General features: G+C 43.3%; 1 protein-coding gene across 5 annotated transcripts in view; it reads right to left on the bottom strand.

The window, feature by feature from the left end:
• vav2 (vav 2 guanine nucleotide exchange factor) overlaps positions 1 to 27,337 on the bottom strand; it is a 199,361-nt gene that overhangs the window by 148,122 nt on the left and 23,902 nt on the right. For 4 of the 5 annotated variants that reach the window (XM_059994267.1, XM_059994271.1, XM_059994268.1 and 1 more), the window contains exon 2: positions 2,956 to 3,072. In XM_059994267.1, the coding sequence (XP_059850250.1) occupies positions 2,956 to 3,072 (117 nt within the window). Of the gene's footprint in view, positions 1 to 2,955; positions 3,073 to 4,380; positions 4,441 to 27,337 lie in introns of those variants that run through there. The other variant, XM_059994269.1, reaches the window with a different exon arrangement.

Below are 27,337 nucleotides of genomic sequence, written 5' to 3'. Positions count from 1 at the left end.
GCAAACACACGTGGACTGTGTCCACATGAGAGTCTGTATATGCCCACTGAGCACGTAACGACACTGATGAATTAAGCACCAACCATGGTACAAACTCACACATTGGTCTCACAGTGGCCATCACAACTGACAGGCAAAACTCCCTCCAAAACTTTTCATACAGTAGTGGTTGGCGTGTGGGGAGTCAGCTTGAATTCTGCGTCATTTCGCTCTAAATGTAAGTACGCAAGAGCCCAGGATTACACAGCAAAGAGGGATGATCAACAGAAATGCTCTCCGCCTGTGTCAAAATTTAACTTGAATCCTTCCAACATTTATTATATATTATCTTATCAGCATATCCTTCTATTTCTTTCCCCACCATGTGCTTATCTAGTTTCCCCGTTCACATCTGTGCTGAATATCCCAACAGCTCACTGCAGTTCAAAGTTCTGCCTAATAAACACTATCTTATTGGTGACTACCATGTGTTTTACTTTCTGCAATTATACCCAAACTTGTCCCACTCCAAAAAAGCTGGTTGGAAACAAGCGTTACACTGAATTTTCTGCATGACTTCTGAAACCACCTTTCAACTTTTTGATATTCCTCCATCCCCGCACTCGTCAGACCATCACATTTGATCCACTTTCTCCCTCTGCCACACTATCACATCCAGCTCCCAATTACTCAAAATTTTGCCCGCTCCTAATCCCTTTATTACCCCAACTGCCGTCACCACTCACCATCTCAGTATGCCTACCGTACTCCCTCTTAGCTAACCTCAATCGCACACATCATAAATCATTTCTGGCTGTAGATTAAGTAGCTGGCTCTTAGCAGTTGCTACCTGTGAAATGTTATGTGCTTGGAACAGGTCAATGTCTGTTGAAGCGCACAGCAATTACCCTGACAGCGTGTCACACCACATTTTATAGCTTCCGATATTTAGCTTTAGCAAGAGAACTGAATTAAAACATTGTAAGGACATGTCCGTTCCCATTAGAGAACCAGCGATAATCACATTCCGTATACAGCAGCTCAATCTGTGGAGAATCTTCTGCTAGTTTAGTATGATGCCTTAAAAGTCATAATGCACTGAGGAAGGCTGAAGAGGTTTCAGATACTGTTGTTAGCGCATATTCTGGAGTTAGGTGAAACAGTAAAATATTAATTTCAGGAATTAATCTTTAGACCTGAACACTGATTGTAGATTAAACTTTATAAGCTGCTCTGTAAGTAGTTTCCTGAAGCTGTGGACAGCAGTTAATTGAAAAACCAGACAATACTGATTAACATTCATTTTGGGTGTCTGGAGTGTCGGTGCGCAGAAGGAGCTGTGAGAAAAAAGCACTGTAGATACATTGTAACTATAGAATTGTCCTTTGATCTTTAGCATAGAAAATGTCATGTAACATTGGGTCGAAACAGGCCTCTTCCTCTAGGGAGCGTCTCATTTTGTTGAATAAACCACTTTGGTCTACACCAATTTCAGTCTCCCCATGACTTTTTTCACATTATAACACTATTAGGTCTGTAGCCAAGACATCCAAGCCCTTTCCCAACCCAGGCACAACTGTAGTTAACGATGGGGCTAAGCTCATTAGTTAAACCATAGCCCATCATGCTGCTCAAAGGCGGTCATGTGCCAGCAAAGGAGTTCAAAGGAAACACCCACTCCTGAAGGGATGGGTTTTGCACTGGGTTGACTCTGTGTCAGCTTCAGTGGGATAAACAGTGGAGCAAACTCAAATCCAAGCAAGTCCATTAGTTCCTGCAGCAGGAATCCTTTTTTTGTAAAATTCCCTGCAAGAACTAACACTGCCACCCAGGTCCTGCTCACGGGAACACAAGAGCCTGCACATGCCAGAAGCTGGAGCCACGTACAAAATGCTGGGGGAACTTGGCTGGTGACTTGCTGAATATTCACAACCTGCAGAATTCTGGCACTCGGCACCAAATGAGGGACAATCAAAGAGAATAAGCCTATGTATGTGAGCTTCCTCCCTTACCATACATTAACATTACAGACAAACCTCCCCGCCAATCCAAAGTCTGACTGCTGTCTCCTCCTTAACCCTCACCCACTCTCCACATAAATCCTCTTCGCGGCCTCTTTCTCAGCTTCACACCACCCCCTGGGCAGGTATCAGCAGATGAAAGCCAGTCAGGTTATACAAGAGATCAACATTCTCTGGTGCATGGAACAAAAGACAAGAAGATAAATCCACAACAGGGATTTTATTCACCAGTGAGAAATCCTGCCACTTCACCACCTCAGGAAATGCTGGAGTCACACTAAGTTACAGCTTTCCCCTCAACTCACCGTCACAAGTAAAGCATGGGTTTCTTCACACAGAGATTAATCTGGGACACAAGGGGCCACCCCTCCAAGCGGACCACAAACTTGTCTCTGTTTGGGGGTTTGCGTGCCTCAATGACTCGGAGGGCTAGGTTGGCTGGAGTCGTGGCCTTATGCTTTGGCTCTTGGTAGGGTCACCCGTACCAAACAGGTCAAAGCGTAGAGGCCAGGCTAAGAGTGGTCCACCGGTCCTCCAGGTTCGGGGGCTCAGCTCAGGGCTAACAACCCTGACTGGTAAGACAAAACTGTGAGGAAGCAGCAATGAAGAATCCTCCACACCTGTGTGTGACAGTATTCCCGAGTCTCCACCCGGGACCTGTATGACTGACAGTAGTGAAAACCTAGAGAAAACCAAAACTCCAGAGATGAAGGACCTTCATTGCTGCCCTAAATGCCAGCAACATAATGATCAGTACACTTAAGTACAAGGGGTCACCAAGTTCAACCTCTGAGTTGACTGTGGAGGCACAGGGCTGTTGTATTTGAGTCCCGCATGACTTAAGGCTTCCACACAAACACCCAGAGAGCTGCAACAGGCAGTCAAGCTCTGTCATACTTAAGTATTTCCCATGAATTGTTGGGGGTTATACTAGAATAAGAGAATCGTTACATACCTTCCCAAAGTCCCTCACGTCGAACAGGTCAAATGGGTCAAAGAGCTCACTGTTCCTCAGTCCAAATCTGTCATGACAAACTTTCAGGAAAGTTCGGATGTTCTTTAGGCACAAAAACTGCAAGCAAAAGAAATGAACAATGTTCAGAAAGCATTGATTACTTAGACTATCACTTCAAAGAAATGCATCATACCCTCAGCCACTACAAGGTATACTTGAGGCCAGAGAGTCCGTGGATGGGAGACTGGTGTCAAAGCAAAGAACTGAGGCAATAAACACTCTGCCAGAGGAACTCAACAGATTGAGCAGCTTCTGGAGAGGGAAAGGAATTGTCACCGTTTCAAGCCAAAACCCTACATCGGATTGGATGTGGGGAAAATCATGAAGACGTGTAGACTGAGGTTCAGGGGATTTACTACCTGTAACTGTACCCCATCTTAACACCAGGACAGACAAACAAGCCCACTCTGTCCAGAGATCTGAAGCAGGGACAAGAGTTGAATTACCCTCCATGCAGGGATCATATCTCTGCCTTGATGGTGATGGAACAAAAGCCAAGGTCTACCTTGGCGAGGTTTTGGGGAACCTTGTCTACCTTGTCTTGGGCGAGGTTTAACCGACGTGGCTTGTGGATTGGATTCTAGTTCATGTGTTTCCGGTCAGTCCTTTTATTTTGTTGCTCTTTCTGCTGACTTAGAAACGGGCGGCCTGCAAATAATGAACACCAAGCTGAACTGAATATGCCTGGACTCTCTTGATCTCGTGCTTTATATTTCTGTGTTCTGCATTCAATTTCTTTGTTTGCTGGTTGGGTCATTTGGCTTTATTTTGCGCATGGGGTGGAGTTTGATGTTTTTCTTTGAACGGGTTCCATGGTTTTGTCTGTGGGAAAGCTGTCTCAGGGTTGTATACTGTATACACTCTTTGATAATAAATGTACTTTGAATCTTTGAATGCAACACAATGAAAATAGATTTATCAGCAATAATATCAAATAAGCAGTACCATTACAATGAACGATACCAAAAGGGTAACTTTGCAGGTATACAGTAAGAATGGTTTCACAAATACAAAGAGATTCTGCAGATGCTGGAAATCCAGAGTAAAACGCACAAAGTACTAGAGGAGCTCAACAGTTCGGAATGGTCAAAACGGTTTCAAAGTTCATTTGATCAATTAATAACATGACTAATACCACAATAGAGATTAACAGGAATATGAAGGCATTTCAATCTCTGACAAAGGGCTTTTTATCTCTTTAATCTTAAGAGCACAATGATGCCATTGACACAGAACAGGGTAGACAGCAGCCAGTTGGACTGCACAACAAAGGGACAATGCTGACTAAATTAAAATAAGGAACATTTCTGTAGATATTGAGGAAGGTTATTAAAAATTGGTCATGAACCGAGTAAGAGCAGTCACCTTCCACAGATCTCCATTAGGAGCAGGAGCTTGTTCTGCGGGCATTACACGCTTTTCCCGACTCCTCCCAGAGGCACAGTTAACAGCAAGAAAACCGGCAGACACAGGGGCTGAGGTGTTGCAAACAAACACCAGAATTGTGCTGTGCTCGAGAGGAGTACCACTCATTAACACCACTGTATGTATTTACAACATGACACTAAGAATGTAAATTGCTGGTGATCGATCTTGTGGACGTAGTCTGAAATTTCCTATCGAATTGCCAGTTAAAATCCTTCAAAGAGAGAGGGGTCAGCAGGAACACCCCTGGTCAAAGGTGAAATAAACCAAGCACGAACAGCAACATACCATGCAACATTTAGAGTGGTTCGTTTTTAGTCAGGGTTCACTAAAAACTCCAGGTAGTCCAAAATTGTAACCCAAACTATTGCTTCAACTGTAAGTAACTTATTTCAAAGAGAAATTAACTGAAGATGATGTCACTCTCTGGCTGTTTGAGCAGGTTTCAGATTTTCTAAACATCTAAAACCTGACCAAAGTATACCAGATTGCCATTTGCTTAGGCTGCTTCAAAGATCAAGGCAGAGTATCCCTCCCAAATCCTTCTCCTCATCCATTTTATCCCACTCCCAAGGTCTACTATGATGGACACCACTTCTCTCAATTCAACTTCCTTCTACACGACATCAAGAAACGATTGATGGTATAGGATGCAAAGGCATTGCGCCTTGACAAAAACCTGTAGTATTGCGGGTCCAGAATAAAGACCATAAAGTATAGGAGCAGGATTGGACCATTTGGCCCATTGAGTCTGTTCTATCACCCCATGAGTTGATCACCAGCATCACTATTAGTGGAAAATGGAAACCACACGGTATGTTCCTGCCACTGACTGTAAGGAGTTTGTATGTTATCCCCAACACTGCGTGGGTTTCCACTAGGTGATTCAGTTTCCTCCCACAGTCTAAAGTTGTACTGATTGATAGGTAAATAGCCCAGGGACTAAGCTAGGATTAAATCAGCATTTGCTGTCAGCAAGACTCGAAGGTCCAGTTCCATGCAATATTTCAATCCATAAAACAAACTCAGCAAGGCTGATTTCCAACCTCTCTATCTACTCTCAATCACTAGGGCAAGCCTTAACATGCTATGAAGAAACACTTAATTCACCATCTCCCCGCCCACCATGCACATATCGGGCTCCCCAGGAGAGGTCTGCTCCAGACCCCATTATAGTCTGCCCAAACATAGAGAAAAGAAGGAAAATCCAAGGTGAGAGAGCATGTTTTTCAAAAAGAGTCGTAACATATATAGAAACAAGCTGTCTGGCAAAATTGAATTCGGGAGAAAACTTCCCACAGGTTGGAGTCTCCTAGCACAAGGGAAGATGTTAGAAGCCACTGTTGCATGTTCAAAGCCATTCACCTCTGCCCAGTTTATCATTGTAGGGGTTCTTCAGGGCAATGTCTATGGGCCAACCATCTTCAGCTGCTTTATAAATAACTTTCTTTCCACATTAAAGTCAGAATTTGGTTTCGCGTTCAGCTGAAACAATGAGGCATGCAGCAAAATCTGGACAGCGTCCAGATTTGGGCTAATGTAATTTTAATTAAGTTCATTCATGCCACAAATAAACTGGGCAATAATCATCTCCAGCAGAAGAATCTAACTACTTGCCCAATGTTTACCCATTGCCATCAGATTCCCCATTAACATCACTGCATTTACAAATAATTAAGAGACTAGACTTGTGATAGTATTGTCCACCAACTGGAAATTCCAGGTGTGACCTAACAACAATGACAAATACATAAAAGTAATTAATTATAAATAATAATAAAAATAAACAAATACCCATTTACTGTATAGTCTAGGTTTGGTAGCTCATCTGGTTTCCAAAGGATTGCCACAATTTGCAGGACACAAATTAACAGTGCAATATCAGTATTCTCCATTCATCTGGATGAGTGACCTCCAACAATGTAAGAAAAGACCATCGATTACAAAGGTCAGTTATCAGCCAAACCTCCACAGTAAACATCCTCACTACCACATCACAACTTCTTCCACCTTGAAAAGCAAGTACAATGTCCAGAAGGCCATCTCACAGGCAAAGAGGCAATTCTGGACTAAACTTGAATCAACAAGGAATGCTCAAGTTGTGGCAGGGCTTGTATGCTATCCCCTCTTTGAAAGTAAAAATCAAGCTGTATGGGTGACACCAGGACCTCATTTCCAGATGAGTTCAATGCCTTCTATGCTGACTTTGACCATCAAAACATGAAGGAGCCATCATAAACCGCTTCAGCTCCCGATGATGCTGTGATTTTGGTCTCTGAGGCCAACGTGTGAGCGCCCTTCAGGATGGAGAACCCACGAAAATCACCCAGCCCAGACGGAGTACCTAGTCAAGTACGGAAGACCCACGTTGATCAACTGGCTGGAACGTTCACTGAGATCTTTAACATCTTGCTCAGCACTCTGAGGCACCCACTTGCTTTGAGCAGGGTTCACCTATATCACTCCCTTCGAAGGGCACGGGTAACCACCTGCCTCAGCTTCTGCCTGAGAAGCAACTTGGATCCACTTCAATTTGCCTAGAGCACAACAGCAGGTCCCCAGCAGATGCCATCTCACTGGTGCTTCGCTCAATCCTGAAACATCTGGACAGCAAAGATGCATACATAGGGATGATCTTTATCAACTACAGCTTGGCATTGAATGCTATCATCCCCTCAAAACTAATCAATAAGCTTCAACGCCTGGCCTCAACAATTCCTTGTGCAATTGGATCCTCAATTTCCTCATTTGCAGACCCCAGTCAATTCAGATTGGCAACATCTCCTCCACAACCTTCATCAGCACACACGCACCAAAAGGCTGTGTGCTTAGCTACCTGTGCCGCTGTGTGGCTAACGACAGCTCCAATGTCATGTTCAAGTTTGCTGACGACACCACTGTTACTGGGCAAATCAAAGATGGTGACAAATCAGCATATTGGAAGGAGACTGAGAGTCTGGCTGAGTGGCACCACAACAATCTGTTACTCAATGTCAGCGTGACCATGGAGCTGATTATTTGCTTCAGGAAGAGGAAACTAGAGGTCCATGAGCCAGTTTTCATCGGGGAGGGATCAGAGGTGAAGAGGGTCAGCTGTTTTAAATTCCTTGGTGTTATTATTTCAGAGGACACGTCCTAGGCTCAGCATGAAAGTGCAATTAAGAAGAAAGTTTGGAAGTGCCTCTACCTCCTTGGTAGTTTGGGAAGATTCAGCATGAAATCTAAAACATTGATAAACCTGCAGACGTGTGGTGGAGAGTATATTGGCTGGCTGCATCAAAACCTGGTTTGGAAACACCAATGCCTTTGAACGGAAACTCCTGCAGGAAGTACTGGGTACAGCCCAGTCCACGATACTGCCCTCCCCACCACTGAGTACATCTGTACAGAGTGCTGCTGCAGCATCCATCATCGAGGACTCCCACCAGCCAGGTCACGCTCTCTTCTCATTGCTGCCGATAGGAGAAGGTACAAGAGCCTCAGGACTCACACCATCACATTCAGGAACAGCTATTATCCTTCAACCATCAGGCTCCTGAACCGAAGGGGATAACTTCACTCAATATCACTTGCTCCATCACTGAAATGTTCCCACAACCTATGGACACACTTTCAAGGACTCTTCATCTCACATTCTCAATACTATTGCTTATTTATTGTTATTATTTATTTCTTTTTGTATTGGCACAGTTTGTTGTCTTTGCACGCTAGCTGAATGCCTAGTTGGTGCAGTCTTCCATTGATTCTATTATGGCTATTATACTACTATGGATTTATTGAGTATGCCTGCAAGGAAATAAATCTTAGGGTTTTATATGGTGACATATACGTATTTTGATAATAAATTTACTCTGAACTTTATTTTGAAGTATACCAGGAACACCTGAACAGCCTCATCTCCATTTACATCTCATCCTGACTTTATTGCAGCAAAGCTTTATTCCTGAACCCCACTAGCTAATACTACTGTGAGGGTTTGATCACATTAAACATTGCAACAGTTCAAGTCAGTTCACCATAAACTTCTCAACTGCATTTTAGAACAGCTAAAAAGATCTTTCACCAACAGTCCGTGAAAGGGTGGCACGGTAGTGTAGTGGTTAGCACAAACGCTTTACAGTAACAGTGGCCAGGGTTCAATTCCCACCTCTGCCTGTGAGGAGCTTCTACGCTCAGCCCGTGACCACATGGGTTTTCCCTCTAGCACTCCGGTTCCTCCCAAGGTCCAAAGATGTAGTGATTGGTATGTTAATTACTCGTTGTAATTTGTCCCACGATTAGGCTTGGGCGCAGATTGAAGGGCTGGAAGGGCCTATTCTACACTGGATCTCAATAAATAAATCAATAAATAAACCTGTCAGCCTGGCCCGTGGGACCTGCACCCTGATGGGCACGGGTCCTGTGCGGACTGACTTGTTCGGGGGAACAGGTTTCACAGGCCCCAATTCTTTGTTGGGTTTAGATTTTCATTTGCAGGGGTGTCATTGGCCTTCTGTTGCTCTGTCTTCCCAAGGATATGCAGTTGTTTTAAGTGCAGTTCCCAAAGACATACCTACCCCAGATCCCAGTGTAATTAGACCAGAGAACGATCTAAATTTACTTTAACAGGCAAAAGAAAATATGCTTACACAACTTGACAAGGAGACTTAGGGCATGAACTGAGGCTTTTTATTTCTTATTAATTAGGTGTTACACAATTACACTGTGATTTTACAGCATTAGGGAATCATGAGAATTACAGCACAAGGGGGTAATCTAACATAATGGGTAAATTACTGGATGAACAACCGGGATTCAGAGAAACAAATTTAAATCCCACACTGACAACTGGACAATTTTAAATACAAGGAATTTTTTTTTGGGGAAAAAAAACAAATTTTGGTAAAGGTAACTGTGAAACCACATCTGTCCCAGGTCCCACCTGGTTGACTACTGCCCTTCAAGGAAGGAAACTTGTCATCACTACCAGATCTAGTCTATCCATGCCTCCAGGCTCATTACTGTGTTTGCCTCCTCACTTCAAGAGAAATTATAGGTAACCAAATACTTTAACACAGCTAGCAAAATTCATGTCTGTTCAACACACCTATTTTTAACAATTTCTCCTTCAAAAACCTTCACTGTTTTTTTTTAAAAGAGCCAATTTCTCAAATTCTATACTGAAATGGCTCCACACTTGGTCACAGTTGTGAAGGATGGCTGGGGAGGGTGTCCAATGAGCAGCTCAAGTCTCCCTTTGGCTCTGTAGCAGAGGTCTGAGACCACAAGAGAAGCAAAGACTTCAGGAACACACTGAGGTAACTGTTGGAGCTCGTCTCTTTCCGATGGGAAGTCGAGCACAGGCCCAATCTGAATTACTTTCCCCTCCAGTCACAGCTCAACTTCAGAGAGGATCCCAAACTTTGCCTCTAGCAACTTATGTCTAAACTGTCTGGAGCTTCACAAAGTGTGTACATGCATTCTTTAACTGATAATCCAATACTCCAAGAATGGCTTTCTCAGCAGTTTGGTTCAGAGTGGTTAAATTGCAATGGTTTCTAGTTATGGCTAGCCAGGTGCAAGGGGAGAGCTGAGAATTTTATTATTTCTTCTTTCAAACATTAATTTCCAACCTTGTGCACTTCAACTGCCCATTGTGAGGACAGTTATTTATTTACTATTTATTGAGATACAGCAGAGTAGGCCCTTTCGGCTCTACAAGCTGCTTGTCACAGCAGCCCACAAATTTAACCCTAGCCTAACCACGGGACAATATACAATGAGCAATTAGCCTAGCAAGCAGGACGTCTTTGGACTGGGGGAGGAAACCGGAGCACCCAGAAGAAACCCACACGGTCGTGGGGAGAGCGTCCAAACTCCTTAGAGGCAGAGTTGGGAATTGAACTCATGCCGCCTGTAAAGCGTTGTGCTAACCACTATGCTACCATGCCGCCGGAAGTTGTGACGGAGACCTGGAAATGATCCAAAGGGCAAGGAGGCAAAGTTCTTTTGGTAATGCATTCCAAGCCAAGAACATATTATATGGACCATATTAATGGTGGGGATGTGCTTGTTAAGTTGCTTTGGCTGAACTCTGATACAAGTAACTGACATCCCCCTGTAAACAGTGATGGGAAGAGTGCAGAACTGAAGGAACTAGGTGAGGTGGGACTACAAAATTGTGTTGAAGCAAGATTTTGAATTTGATGTATTTTCTCAAGAGAATCAGGTTGTCAATGAAGGACACAGCAAAAGTGAAGGTGAGACAAGTAGCGAAGATGCAGTCTTCACTGCTTTTGCAAAAATGAAATATGACATCGCGTGTCTATGCAGCATTTTTGGCAAAATATTCCAAAGTACTCGACAGGAGCAAAAACAAATTTTAGACATGGATAAACAAGAGCTTGGCCAAATGATTTGTCCAGCCACGTAAATGTGAGCTTTTTTATCTCCTTCTTTAACTTCACAATATTTTTTTTAAAAACCACCTCTCACATCCTGGTCACCCACCGTAAAAGCATGTAACACTTCTGCAAAATGCCTTGGAATGTTTCATTAAGCTTTAAAGCCTGTTTAAAGCACATCGGGCTCTCCATCAGAAATTGCACCAAGCACAAGGCTAGTTCACGTCAGAACTTGTGGAGAGGGCACAGAGCAGAGCACAGCAACATCACAAGTTTTTCCAGGCATCACCCGTGAAACCTCGGGCACCGTACAGAATCAATGCACGTCAGAACTGGTCTTGCAGCCCTGAGCGTGACCGTTCATTCACTGCTAATCTAACTGCAGGCGGCAGTGTAAACGAACTCCCACAGCTGCCAACCTAGGACAAAAAGGGCATTCAGAGCCACAAGGAGTGGCAGAGCCCCAGTTGCAAGTGTGTAATCCAAGCACGACGAGTTCATCGTGTCACAAGCCGCCACCTTCCCACGGCCCAGCCATTGACAACACATCCCAAGAACTTCATTCTTCTTTTTCACTAACACTCTCGTGACTTATTTATTTTGCAAAATCAAGTCTGAACAAAATGCACACAAATGGTCACCCTCTCACTCAATAAAAATCAAAAGCATATCCAAAATAATTCTCTGCTGACATGTGTAAGCAGTGCCCACTAACTGAAGAACAAGAGGAATCTGTTCCTGCTCTCCAATCACACTGTCAATCACACTCCATGACCCATGAAATCATGACATGGCGGACTAACTCTGGCAGGAGGAGGGCAGGGTATTCAACAGTGGGGTGCAATACAAGGATCAACTTTACTCACCATATACTGTACATTTACAAGTGTTAGGAATTTGCTATGGTGTTTTGATTGGGGCATGACATACAACAAAAAAATTAACGACCATAAAGAATAAAGAATTACAGTCGGCCCTCCTTATCCGTGGGGATTGGTTCAGAGACCCCCCGTGGATACCAAAAAACGTGGATGCTTAAGTGCCTTATTTAACCTGGCTCAGTGTCATGGTCTTTAGGACCCAGCGGAACCCCGGACTTTATTTAACATGTTCAGAGCGGTGGACATTAGGACCTGGCGGTGCAGCTCTGAATCCGCGGTGTTTCTGCTCATGAAAATAATCGCAATCGCGATTGAAAATAAGTTGGAAGTAGTAAAGCGATCGGAAAGAGGTGAAACGCCATCGGTCATTGGAAAAGCATTAGGCTACAGTCAGTCAACGATTGGAACAACTTTAATGGAGCATGTGAAAGGCCCTGCCCCGATGAAAGCTACAATTATTACTAAGCAACGCAGTGGCTTAATTATTGAAATATGTATGTTTCTTAAGTGTTTTATATGCATAGAAAGGTAACATTTGTACAATATACTAAGAAAAACGTTTGACTAACTGATGCTAAATAATACTGGATGTACCTGTTCCGACTTCAAATCCGACTTAAAGACAGACTCAGGAACGGAACTCATTCATAACCCGGGGACTGCCTGTACTTTTAAGTAATTTCTAGATTACTCATAATACCCAATACAATATAAATGCTATGTAAATAGTTGTTATACTGTATTGTTTAGGGAATAATGACAAAAAAATAGTCTGTACACGCTCAAACAACGAGTGCTGGAGACAGAACTTCCGGGTTTTCCCGATCCGCGGTTGGTTGAATCCGCGCATGCGGAATCCGCAGATAAGGAGGGCCGACTGTATACATAAACGTAAAAAAAATCTAATAAACTCTGCCTTTCCTTCATCCACATTTAGTTGGTGTTTCAGCTGGGTGAGGACAATTGTGACACTGTCACCTCTCTGAGGTACAAGGCAGGAAAGGACTTCCAGTTATATTGCAGGTATCACACCTTTTTCATGAATGCCCCAAAAGATGTTTACAACCTATTAACGGCTTTTGAAGTAAAGTTGAAGCTTTTTTTTAAAAACTTGGTCGGGATTTGGAATTCACTGCTTGAATGGGCAGTAGAAGCAAAACAAATTTGTGCCTTCAGAGGGGAATTGGAAAGGCACATAATTAGCACAGCAGTAGGGGGAAGATCAGAGGAATGAGTCTGATGGGATGTGTACCAGCTCCTGGGGCTGAACAACCACTTCCCATGTTGTAAACAACCGTCTGCAATATACACAGCCAAGTTACAAGTAAGCTGCAAACTTTCTGTAGTCACTGTAAGCAAACAAGTGATTTGTATTTAGATTCAGGATTAATAAGTATTAACCAGGATTCCTGATTTAATTCTCCTTTTCTTTAAATTGTTTCCTCTTGCACAAATACCAGATAAGAGTAGCTTTACATGTCACATGTACATCAAGACATACAGTCCAAAGGTATGCTGGGGACAGCTTGCAAGGCTGTCGTGCTTCTGGCAACAACACAGCATGCCCACAACTTACTAACCCTAACTTGTACGTCTTTGGAATGCAGGAAATGCGGTCACGGGGAGAATATACAAACTCCTTAAAGGCAACGGGAATTGAACCCAGATCTCTGCTAACCTGCTACACTACCACGTTGCCCTAGGGCAGGGGTCGGCAACCTTTACCACTGAAAGAGTCAATATGGACCCATTTCCCACAGAAAAGAAAACACTGGGAGCCACAAAACCCGTTTGACATTTAAAATGAAATAACACTGCATACAATGGTTTTTTTTGCCTTTATGCTATGTATAAACAAACTATAATGTGTTGCATTTATGAAATTGATGAACTCCTGCAGAGAAAACAAAATTACATTTCTGCATGCAACAAAAACATTTTGAACTCCGAAAAAAGACGTTGGGTTGAAGGTTACTCCATAGTTAGCCTACCTTGGATCAAAGAATTAAAAGAAAGTGCGCACTGGCAGGTGTCAGGCATTGGCAGTGGTGATGTATATTAATAGCGATAAAAAAACACGTTGCAGCGGTGTGCTACACGCAGCGCTAAAATAACGACACTGCAGTCAAATATAACTTTATTCGAACTAAACAGCCTTGCTTTAAAGCCTCCCTCAACCCGTCCCGTGGGCGCGGATGCTCCAAAAGACACGTACTCACAAACCCCCGTAGGCTATCTCCCTTAGCCGGAACGGTGGCTAATTGTGAGCCGGTTCAGATGTGCCAGGAAATGGGGTCTCCACAACGTTTTATTTAGATTGTACAAGATCACCATAATCTTCAAATTTCGAATTACATTTCAAAAACTAACAAACCACGAGGAGCCGCAGCACAGAGATGAAAGAGCCGAGCCGCATGCGGCTCCGGAGCCGCGGTTTGCCGACCCCTGCCCTAGAGATTCTGGAGGTGGAGGCTTAACTTAGTACCTCATCCAAAAAATGTCATACTGCTCAGAAAATGGCCCTTTGGCCCATCGAACCACTATGCATTCACCCCACAGTATTCTCCTTACATTCCTTTCAACTCCTCCAGATTCTACCATTTGTTATACAACAGGGTTAATTTACTGCGGCCAATTAACCTACCAGTCCTCCAAATAGTATAGCATTCTCTCAATTCTGCAATAATTGTCCACATGGATTTTTTTATGCTTAACTTATTGGAATGTAATTTGAATCCAGAATCTTCTGGCTCGGGGGAGCACATGGCACTCACCCAGCCACTGCTGGCAACAAACAATTAAACTAAAACCAGAATTACATGATTAATTACTTTTAACTAGTTTCTGATGAATGACTGTTGCAGGAAGTCAACACTATTCTCATGCCATCGTTTGAGCCCACAGCCTCTATGACCATTAACATGGCAGCTTCTCATCCCACCCACTAGAGAACCCCCGCTGTTGAAACAAGGAACTTAGTTGCTTTTCATACCGTACATGATTACAGGGCACCAGCGGAGAGGGAGAAAGGGCAGAGCTCCAAGCACAGTCGCCTGCTATCCTGAATCACTTGTCACACGCAAAGGTTATGAGGACCCTTTGCCATGATCCAGCAATATAATTACAGGGTCTTCAAGTGCTTCTGTTGCATAATTGTCTAGCACAGCCCCTGCCAAAGATAATAAAAATACAGAGACTCTCTCCAGTGGGCTGTGCTACCTTCTACAATTACCATCACTTGGACAGTCAGGTGACATGACAACCAATGCATTATTCTTGCAGGCAGCATTATGCGATGAGCCAAGACACAGCACTGTAACAGTGACCCGGCCGAGAACTGAAAGCTGAAAGGAGCAAGGCTGTGAAGTTTGCGCTCTACGATGGCGGACTTCAGAAGGGGTAAGACAAGGGAGCACACACTAGTCCTCACTGAGGAATCAGAAGAGGAGAGAGTGGGTAGTTTCAAGTTCCTGGGTGTCAATATTTCTAATGACCTAAACTGGACCCAACATGCTGATGCAGCCATAAAGAAGGCACAGCAGAGGATATGTTTCATTAGGAGTTTGAGGAGATTTGTTCTTTTCTTTCGTTTTCAATCTTTTTATTAATATCAACATAGTGAAAATAACAGATATTGATACAGAATTATTGGGATTACATTGTTAATAGTTAGCATACATGAATATATATTCAATTGGTACAAGGGAATTAAGTCTCCCAAAATCATACAAAATACAAATATGATGACAAAATACAAATACGATGTACACAAAGCAAAGAAAATTGGAATAACAATAAGAAAAAAAGAAAAAAGAAAAAAATTATTTATATATACCCCCAAAAAAACTAATCCATCCAAAGCTAAACAATAACTAAATAAAAGGAAAAGAAAAAGAAACATGGGCTGTTTATAACATCTAAAAAAGATAAAGAACCATAAGTGTCATCAACTCTGATGTATACGTATAAATCCAGAAGAAAAAAAATAAATAGGTTTGGAAAAGGACAAATTACATCATATGAAAATATTGATTAAATGGCTTCCAAGTCTTTTCGAATTTAATAGAAGGATCATATATAATGCTTCTAATTTTTTTCCAAGTTTAAACATAACATAGTTTGCGAGAACCAATGAAATGTGGTTGGAGGGAGGAGATTTGATATGTAACCCAAAAACACTCGCAAGTTGCTAGAGGTACCATAGAGAGCATTCTTGCTGGCTGCATCACTGCCTGGTACAGGGGCAGGAGTTACTGCGCAGGATCAAAATAAGCTGCAGAGTTGTACAATTAGTCAGCTAAATCGTGGGCACGAGCCTCTGTAATATCCAGGACTTCTTCAAGGAGCAATGCCTCAAAAATGCCTTGGCGTCCATCATTAAAGACCCCATCACCCAGGATATGCCTTCTTCTCATTGCTACCATCAGGAATGAGGTACAGGAGCTTGAAGGCACACACTCAATGAGTCAGGAACAGTGACTTCCCCTCTGCCATCAGATTTCTGAATGGGCATTAAACCCATGAACATTACACCATTAATTCTTTATTCCTATTTTTTTTGTACTATTTGCTGTAATTCACAATTTTTTCTCAATTATTATGTAATGTATTGTACTGCTGCCATTATGTTAATGAATTTCAGTTCATATGCCAGTGATATTAAACCTGATTCTGATTCAGAAGGGGCACCACATCACCCTCATACCCCACTGTCCACCTCACCAATCCGGGCAGTAAGTACACGCCAGTACTGGCAGGAGGAGCCTTGCTGACTATAACCACTTAATTCGCATGTTATAAAATTCCAAGAAAATCAGCTTTAGAGCTTAATACAGGAAGGAAGATATAGGGGCCAATCGTCACTCAGTGAAGGATTAAAAGGTCAAAAGCTAATCTGCCTTCTGCTCCGCTAGTAAAACCAATTCACTTTCTCGTTTGTCTCTAATCCCCACACGAAAAGATTCAGAAAGACACAAACTGGCCAGCTGAAGGTGCAGAGGAGGGATAGTGGAAAGGAACCAGGCCTCCATTTAGAAATGGGCCTTTTAGTCCAAATACCCTATGTCTCAAAAGGTTAACTAACAGGTTGAGTCAGTGGTAAGGAAGGCAATTTTGAGAGGACTGGAATATCAAAGCAAGGATGCAATGTTGAGGTTTTTTAAGCATTAATCAGACTGCACTTGGGAGTTCTGTGAGTAGCTTTGGGCCCCTTATCTAAGGAAAGATGTGCTGGCATTGGAGAGGGTCCAGAGGAGGTTCATGAGAATGATCCTGAGAATGAAAGGGTTAACATATACAGAGCATTTGATAGCTCTGGGCCTGTACCCACCGGGGTTTAGAAGAATGGGGGGGGGGGGTCTTATTAAATCTTATCAAATATTGACAGGCCTGGATAGAATGGACATCGGGAAAATGTTTCCTATATTGTAGTAGTCTAGAACCAAAGGACACAGCCTCAGATTACAAGTTCATCCCTTTAGAACAGAGGTGAGCAGGAATCTCTTCAGCCAGAGGATGGTGAATCTGTGCAATTCATTGCCACAGATGGCTGCGGAGACCAAGTCACTAGGTATATTTAAAGCGGAGGTTGATAGATTAGTGAGGGTGTCAAAAGTTAAGAGGAAAAGGCAGGAGAAAGGGGTTGAGAGGGATAATAAATCAGCCACGAAAGTATGGCGGAGCAGACTCAATGGGCCAAATGGCCTAATTCTACTCCTTCTGCTCATATGTCTTACAGTCGCATGGTCCTCCCAATGAGTAACAGTCTGAATCACATTGGTTAATCCAACTCCCACTTCAGCTTCCCTTTAGTTCATCCACCTCTCCCCTATGCAATCTCATCTCGAACAGTGTTTCTGCCTCTGGCATGATGCTTTGAGTGGATCCCAGCACCACACATCTGCCTGTGTAGAATAAAAAGGCAGAAGAAAATACCAAGTCTGTCTGACACATGTAATCTTAGTTCTTTGGCAACTTACTTTGTATCTTTAACTATTTGAAACAGTTTACTTCCATCTACAGATAAAACATTCAGCAGGTCAGGCAGGGCCTGTAAACTGATAAACAGTTTCAATGTTTCAGTTCAACGACCCATCATCATTCGGTGAAAGCAGGAAACCACTATGCTAGTCAAAACCGGCAACTTCAGGAAAGTTGCTGAGAGGCTTTAATGCAATAGTTTTGCAGGTCCACTGTGGATCAATGCAAACTGAATCAGAATCAGGGTTAACATCACTGGCATATGTCATGAAAGTTGTTGCTTTGTGGCAGTGGCCCATATTAATAATAAAAACTATAAATTGCAAGAAATATTTAAAAATTTAATTAAATAAGTAGTGTGAAAGGAGAGGGAAAAATAGTGTTGTTTATGGATTCATTGTCCATTCAGAAATCTGATTGCGGAGGAAAAGCAGCTGTTCCTGAGACATTGAGTGTGTGTCGTCGGGCTCCTGGACTTCCCCCTTCATGGTAGCAATGAGAAAGGGCATGTTCTGGGTGAAGGAGGTCCTCAACAATGGATGCCGCCTTTTTGCGGCATTGCCTTTTGAAGGGGTCCTGGATGCTGGTGGGCTTTTGCCCATGATAGAGCTCGCTGAGTTTACAAATCTCTACAGCTTTTTCCAATCCTGTGCAGTGGCCCCCTCCGTACCAGACAGTGGTGCAACCAGTTAGAATGCTCTCCATGGTACATCTGCAGAAATTTGAGGGAAACTTTGGTGACAGATGAAGTCTACTCAGATTCCCAATGAAATATAGCCGCAGTCGTGCCTTCTTTGTAACAGCATCAGTATGTTGGGCCCAGGAGAGACCTCCAGAGATACTGACACCAAGGAACGTTAAACTGCTCACCTTTTCCACAGCTGCAGACAGGTGTAAGTCTTATTCTCCCCTTCAAAGCACACAGTAAAGGTATTGAGCTCATCTGGGGGTGAGGCATCACAGCCATTCATGATGTTAAATTTCACTTTGTGGGAAGTAATAGCCTGTTAACCCTGCCAGAGGTGACGGGCATCCAATTCCAGCTCTAACCTCGATTGGAATTGTTTTCTTGCTCTTAAAACAGCCTTCCATATTTCATACCTAAACCTTGTATAGTCCGAGATCGCCGGTCTTGAATGCCGCAGATCTAGCCCACAGGAGGCCATGGATCGCCTGGTTCATCCACAGCTTTTGGTTTGGGTACATCTAGTGTGTTCTCAAAGGCACACACTCATCCACACAGGTCTTGATGAAGTCGGTGACGACTGCGGCATATTCATTCAGATTCGAAGATGAATCCCTGAATATTCTCCAATCCACCTACAGTTCTTTAAGTGCTCCTCTGCCTCCCTTGATTGTATCTTCCTGGTCCTCGTCACTGTCTTTAATCTCTGCCCGTGTACTGAGAGTAGAAGTACAGATCTGACTTTCTAAAGAGTTGGCCTGGAATGGTGTGGGAATCATTCCTGAAGGCAGGATAACAGTAGTCAAGCGTGTTAGCTCCTCTGCTTCCACAGGTGGTAGTTGTTCAGAGGCTGCTTCAAGCTGGCCTGGTTGAAATCTCCCGCAATGATGGGGAAGGTATTGGGTGTGCTGTTTTGTGACAGCTGACCACAGTGCCTGCCTGATGCAGGCCTGAGGAACATACTCCGCTACCAGATGTGCACAGCCATCAACATCCTAACACACTAAGAACGTAGGTACTGAAAAATGCTGTTTATCATAACTTTGCTCTGCCCGTTGCAAAAGCGGTGTCTACCCACTTCAATTTGACTTCGCATTCCCATCCTGATGCCCGTCCATGGCTTCCTCTGCTGTCATGATGAGGTCAAGCTCAAGTTGGAGGGGCAACACCTCGTACTCTGTCTGGGTAGCCTTCAACCTAGTAGCATGAAGATCAACTTCTCTAACTTCTGTTAATTACACCACCTTCCCCCCTTCTCTCTTTTTCCATTTTCTACTCCATTTACCATTGTGTACGTTCCCTTCTCCTCACATCCCCATCACCTCTACCTGATCTCCCCCTCCTTCACTTTCTTTCCTAGTCCTCTGTCCTCTCCTATAAGATTCCTTCATCTTCATCCCGCCACCTCTTCCCATAATCTTACTCCGTCCAGCCCATACATACACAAAATGCTGGAGGAACTCTGCAAGTCAAGCAGCATCGATGGAGGGTCCCCTGATGAAGAGACTTTAATAAGGGTCTTGACCCAGAAAGGGCAAGAGAGTGGCAAATGAAATACAAAGTTGGAAAATGCATGGTCAAGCACTTTGGTAGAAGAACTAAATGTGCAAACTGTTTTTCTAAATGGGGAGAAAATCCAAAAATCTAGGATGCATAGGGACTTGGGAGTCCTTGTGCAGAACACCCTAAAGGTTAAATTCCAGGTTGAGTTGGTGGTGAGGAAGGCAAATGCAATTCATTTCAAGAGGTCTAGAATATAAGAGCAGGGATGTGATGCTGAGGTTTTAAAAGACACTGATGAGGCCTCACACTGAGTATACTGAACAGTTTTGGGCTCTTTATCTAAGAAACGATGTGCTGACATTGGAGAGGGTTCAGAGGAGGTTCACAAGGATGATTCCGGGAATGAAAGGGTTATCATATGAGGAACGCTTGATAGCTCTGGGTCAGTACTCACTGGAATTTAGAAGGATGAGGGGGAATTTCATTGAAACCTCTCAAATGTTGAAAGGCCTAGACAGAGTAGATGTGGAAAGAATGTTTCCCATGGTGGAAGAGTCTAGGACAAGAGGGCACAGCCTCAGGATAGAGGGCTGTCCATTTAAACCAGAGATATGGAGAAATTTCTTTAGCCAAAGAGTGATGAAGGTATTATCACAGGCAGCTGTGAAGGCCAGGTCATTGGGGGTATTTACGGCAGAGATTGATAAGTTCTTGATTGACCCTGGCAAACACATGGCATGCATGAAAATTCCCAGAAGCTTGGTTTTCCACAAGCAATTCTGTAAACAAATGAGCAGTGATTCAAGGCAGCGGCACACCGTCACCTCAACAAGATCTCAATAGGAAATAAATGACAAAGATGCTGTCATCTTGTTAATTAATAAGTAACACAAACCTGCCATTTTACTCAGAAAGCCTCAGAAATCAACCAAAAGAAATCTAAAAGATTTCTCTGCTACAATTTGAGGTGGTTCTTTTTGAGATTATGTCAGTTTTGATGTTAGCCCTCTCCGTTCCAACCCATACTCCAGAAACCTCAGCACAAAAGCCTTGGCCGAGACTTTGGTAAAGTACTTTAAAAAATGCCAAAAGGTGAGACCAGTTCAAAGTACATTTATTATCAAAGAATGCATATATTATACAACCTTGAGGTGTCTCCTTACAGGCAGCCACAAAACAAAGAAACCCCTGCATCCTGAATGGCCATTATATACTGCTCCGTATTCACAGTGGAATGCGAACATATGGTAGAAACCTGTATCAAGGAGCTCAGGAGGTGTATCCCTTTAGGTTACCTGGAGAAATCGGTGGTACCAGAACATTGCATTTGGAATGGCCATAGGATTGACTTCAACTGTGCCATGCCAATGGCTTTTGGGACCACCTGGTGAAGCAAGTCAATGAAATAAAGCTAAAGGAAAGTAATTTTAACAAAGACGAAGGTCTCACTCTAAGTAAGAACTGGAATATGATTGTAAACAAGGTGGGAGAGCATAAACCTGATTAGAACTAACCAATTAGGAGAGATGGACTATGGGGGCATAAACACTACTGGACTAGACTTAGCAGGAAGATGGCAGAGTTTGTCATTGAAACATCAGTTATAATCAATACCTGTGCCAGGCTGGAAGCCTGAGAAGAGTTTATTCATCTCAATGAGTGTTATACACCTCGAGATGTTCTGAAAGGGCACAGAATGATGCTGAAAAAATCTAAGGAGTTATGATTGGAACAGAATGTTGTGGGTGAGTACAATGTACAAGGGATTTAGCCTGCGAGTATTTGCTGGATAATGCAAAAACAAAGGCTAGTTCTGATAGAAAGACCTCAAAAGCTGTTTAGCTGACTGGCAGGATCACATTAAAGTTGTGCTAAAGTGCTCGTCAATCTCTGAAATGACAGTGAAGTTAAACACAAAATGGATATACAGATGCAGAATTAACCAATATAACACTAACTGGGTCACACAACTGTCCAGACTTACTATTACTGAACAATAGTCTGTAGGAATGTCTCAGTCAAGCTCGAGTTTATTGCCAAATACCAGGTAAATATACACACAGGTGCAATTGAAAACCTTCTTGCAGCAGCATCATAGGCAGTCAGATCAAATAAGCAGCATTCACAAGAAAAACAGATTAAACATGAATTGTATAAAATTTATGTGTAATTCTTCAGCCACTTTCAGACTGGTTCACCCTGACTCGATCTCTGCCACAAACTATATACCAGTAAAACCATTTCCTTCATATGGTTAACCCCAATGCTGCCACCAGATCATCAGCCAATCCCAACCACTTTTCAGCAGGTATGAATGCAACCACTTCCAGTGCAACTCACACCAGTTCTGTGTAATTGCACAACTATCCAGAAATAGGAGTTGCCCAACATCATACCAAAGCAAACCTCAACCAGGTTGCCCCAGAACTAATGACTAAATGGTGATTTACCACCCTCATCTGTTTTACAAATGCACGAGTCTCTCATCATTCTTCATAAATTAACTTGGCTTCAGACTAAATGAAAAAGCAGGAAGCCGATTGCTTTCCACTTCCTCATACTCAATGCCCTGGACTTAAAATGCTCTGACAGCCAATTGAAAAGATTTACTGGAAATCTCCCGAGGTAGCTAGGGCATTTTGCCAACTAGAAGAAATAGCTGGCAGACACATCCTAAAAATCACTGCCATCAAAACCACAAACAGCTTCACAGGCTTTCAGTCATATGACAGAGGGTGTCAGAAAAAGAGAGAGACAAATAGACACACACATACTTAAAACAAGAGTCACAGAGACAGCCACAAAGAGAGACACACACAAATTGACTGTACATATTGAGCGAGATAGATCGTCTGGTTGAGTGGTATTGCAGCAATAGCCTTGCACTCATCGTCAGTAAGATCAAAGAGTTGATTGTGGACTTCAGGAAGGGGAAGTTGACGGAACACGCACCAGTCCTCATGGAGGATTCAGAAGTGGAAAGGGTGAGAGGTTTCCTGTTCCTGGGTGTCAACATCTCCGAGGAGCTACTGTGGGCCCAACATATTGATGCAATTACAAAGAAGGCACAACAGTGGCTATAGTTCATTAGGATTTTGAGGAGAATTTTTATGGCACCAAATATACTCGCAGATTTCTTCAGATGTTGCAAGGAGAGCATTTTAACTGGTTGCATCAATGACTGGTATGGAGGAGCCACTGCATGGGATTGGAAAAAGCTGCAGAAAGTTGAAAACTCAGCCAGCTCCATCATGAGCACTAGACTCCCTAGCGTCCAGAACATCTCCATCAGGTGATACCTCAAAAAGGCAGAATCCATCATTGAAGGCCCCCATCACCCAGGACCTATCCTGTTCTCATTGCTGCCATCAGGGAGAAGGTACAGGAGCCTGAAGACACACACTCAGTGATTCAGCAACAGCTTCTTCCCCACCACCATCAGATTTCTGAATTGGCAACAAACCCATGAACACTTTGTTAGTATTTTTTCCTCTCTTTTTGCACTACTTACTTAATTTATTTTTTAATCAATACCTATGATTGTAACTTAGAAATGTTATTGTTAGATATTGAACTGTACTGCTGCAGAACAACCAATTTCACAACATATGCCAGAGATATTAAACCTGATTCTGATTCAATACACAACATCTTGGTACATCAGATTTTGCAGAGATAGATTCACAAGCTCCAATACACACTGCATACATTGCAGAAACAAGTCTAACAAAAGCATAGTTAAGATTTAACTTTTTTCCATATTTTTTTAAATACATCAGCATGACCCTCTATTGCCTTCTTGAAATAAGAAGGCAATAATAGTTTCAAATAATTTATATTTTGACCAGGAAAACTTATGATACACCCTATAATCTAAAAAAAGGATTGATTCATGCTTAGTATAGCTCCTGTACTTTCAACTGTTTTACAGTGGAAATAAACCTTCAAGTTCAGCTCAATTTTGATGACCTCATCATCTTTAATTAGTCTGTATATTTGCACTGCCAGGTCCCTTTGGTCCCTCCACCATTCATAATTTCATTTAAAAATAAAGTAATCTCCTGTCTCCCTTTCAAACGTGATACTGTGCACACTTACCCATGTTCAACCTCATCTTAGGCTAAATGCACACATACCGAATCACATGCCCATTCTTGACCGACCCAGCCATGTTCCCTTCACTCCTCACTAACCAGAACCCGGAGTTAAATAGTAATCCTTCAATAAAAGCCAACAGACTGGAGAGTCTGACTAATTTGCTCCACTGCCCCCAAAGGCAGAAGATAACAGCATCAGGAGATTGGGACTAGGGACTAGGTGAGTGTAAGCGTCGGCACAGACTAGAAGGGCCGAGATGGCCTGTTTCCGTGCTGTAATTGTTATATGGTTTATATATGGTTTTATAGGAGCTGCAGCTGTCTGCCTGCGAATGTAGAAGAGGTGGAGGTCAATAAGCAAGGCCCATGCTCCAGGCCATCACTGCATCGTGTCAATAAGCAAGGAAGGTGTCAAATTCAGCTGTCATACTGATACTGCTCATGACACTATTCATCCCAATGAGGATATGGCCAGGCTTAACAGCATTCCTATCAGCCCCACATTTTCCAGTGCTCATTCGCATTCTCCCTCAAGACCATTCGATCCGTCCAACAATTTTGCCCTCATTCACCTATTTTACAGTGGCCTGTTCACCTACCAGCAGCACATTTTTCGGGATACTTGAGGCAGTGGGGAGAAACCCACATGCCCAAGACGACAACATGCAAACTGCACAAAATCAGCACCCGGGGTCAGGAGTGAACATAATCTCTGTTACTGTGAGGTCACAGTGCTAATCACTGCACCTTGATTCCGCCTCACAACCAGCTGACTAAGGTGGGAAGAAAGCCAGGAATTCCAAGGAAGAAAGGAAAGAGAGCTAATGCAAGTTTCAACAATGGGCAATCCACGATGAGACTACATACTTTACATTGGAATTTATAGAATGGTTGGATTATTGCTGTTCGCCCAGACTTCTGGCCAAAACAGCAGGAACTGGGCATCTGCAGCGATACACACAGCAGGATTGGAGAGTTGGCACCGTCCCTGCTGTTTGGAACAAATTCTATGCTCACATATGAAAGCATTACTATTTGTTCAGACATGCTGGCTAATAGCGCAATAGGAAACTATGAATGAGTTGTGTTACAGCTCAGAGAGTATTGTTGGGAGGCTTATCCAGCACACTCTGAACACCACTCCTTTTCAGCCCTGCAACAAACACACAATCACTTCAAAAGGATGGATTTCTCATGAATCACTTGAGCTTTACCACCGTTGGGAACCCAGGCACAAATCCTACTGAGGAATCAAGCAACTGCTCTAATGCAGCGGATTTAAAACCTAACTGCATGCTTAAAGACAGATTTGCTTTTGCACTTCCAAGTGTGTGTGATAAATAATGGCACTCTCAAACTCAGACAACCTTCAGCCCAGAGTTCTGGAACCTCCGCAAGTCCAGACCACCTGTGAACCTCATTAGATACACCCACTCAGCGGGCGGCCTCAGGAAGTAGGCACAAATTCCCTACAGATGCAAAGATTTTAAAAGAAAAGATAAGAGATTAGCTTTATTTGTCATGTGTACATGGGAACATTGAAACGTGCCGTCTGCGTCAAATCAGCTGGCGTCGTTTGTGGCTAACCACAGTTCCAACGCCGTATTTAATTTGCAGGCTGTCATGAGGACTGGCCCATGGACCCCCCAGTTTCCTCCTCCTGAAGTCAATAATCAGCTCCTTGGTCTTGCTGACGCTGAGTAAGAGATTGTTGTGGTATCACTCAGCCAGATTCTCAACTTCTCTTCTACAAACTGACTCGTCACCACCTCTGATTTAGCCTACAACACTGGTGTTAGTTGAGAATCTGGCTGAGTGGTGCCACAACAATCTCTTACTCAAGCAAGACCATGGAGCTGATTATTGACTTCAGGAGGAGGAAACCGGGGGTCCATGGGCCAGTCCTCATCAGGGTCAGAGGTGGAGAGAGTCAGCAGCTTTACATTCCTCGGTGTTATTTCAGAGGACCTCTCCTGGGCACGGCACCTTAAGAGCAATTACGAAGAAAGCACGGCAGCACTTCCACATCCTTAGGAGTTTGCAAAGGTTCAGCACGACATCTAAAACTTCGACAAACTTCTACAGACGCGTTGAAGAGTATGCTGACTGGCTGCATGACAGCCTGGTATGGGAACACCGATGCCCTTGAGTGGAAAACCCTACAAAAAACAGCAGATATAGCCCCATCCATCATGGGTCAAGCCCTCCCCTCCATTGAGCACATCGACAAGGAGGAAGGTGGTATAGGGGCCTGAGATCTCACACCAGCAGGTTCAGAAACAGTTATTACCCTTCAACCATCAGGCTCTTGAACCAGAGAGGATAATTTCGCTCAACTGCACTTTCCCCATCACTGAACTGTTCCCACAACCTATGGACTCACCTTCAAGGACTCTTCATCTCATGTTCTCAATATTTATTGCTTATTTATTTATTTATTAATATTACTTTTTTTTTTCTTTCTTTCTGTACTTCCAGTTTGTTCCCTTTTTCACAATGGTTGTCCACCCGACTGATGCAGTCTTTCATTGATTCTATTACGGATATTGGATTTATTGAATATGCCCGCAAGAAAATGCATCTCAGAGTTGTGCGTGGTGACATATACGTACTTTGATAATGAATTGACTTTGAACTTTGAAATCAAACTAGCGATTGTGCCGGACAACCCGCAAGTGTCACCACACTTCTGACGGCAACGTAGCATGTCCCCAACTCACTAACCCTAACCATACGTCTTTGGGATGCGGGGTGAAGACACAGTACCAGGAGGAAGCCCACGTGTTCATGGGAGAGCTTACAAACTCCTTACAGGCAATGGTGGGGACTGAACCCCGATCAATGATCACTGACGCTGCAATAGCTTTACGCCACCATGCCACCCACAAATACAAACACAAATTTCCCCTGACAACACGAGCGAATCTGCAGATGCTGGAAATAAAATAAAAACACAAAATCCTGGCAGAACTCAGCAGGCCAGACAGCATCTATGGGAAGAGATATTGGCAACGTTTCGGGCCGAAATCCTTCATCAGGGGACTCCGATGTAGGAACTTCAATATTAAGGAAGTGCCGTAGTCTTGGAAGAGAGACCCAAAGGGAACACTGAGAAACTGGATGCACTCTGCAAGAGGATCACCACATTGGTTGCTGGTTGCGGACTTGGGGAAGTCAGGGGAACACCAGTCCTCATTGAAGAGTCTTTGGCGAAAAAGGCTGAGGAACTTCCAGTTCCTGGGTGTAAGCGTTCCTGAAGTCCTATCCTAGACTCAGCATGTAAGTACAACCGTGAAGAAAGGACACCAGCGACTATACTTTGGAAGTTTAAATGAGATTCAGCACGTCATCGGAGACGCTGACAATCTG

This window comes from Hypanus sabinus, chromosome 18, assembly GCF_030144855.1.
Source record: "Hypanus sabinus isolate sHypSab1 chromosome 18, sHypSab1.hap1, whole genome shotgun sequence".
NCBI classification, from domain to species: domain Eukaryota; kingdom Metazoa; phylum Chordata; class Chondrichthyes; order Myliobatiformes; family Dasyatidae; genus Hypanus; species Hypanus sabinus.
The sequence above is the reverse complement of the archived record's forward strand: the minus strand, read 5'-3'. Positions and strand labels throughout refer to the sequence as shown.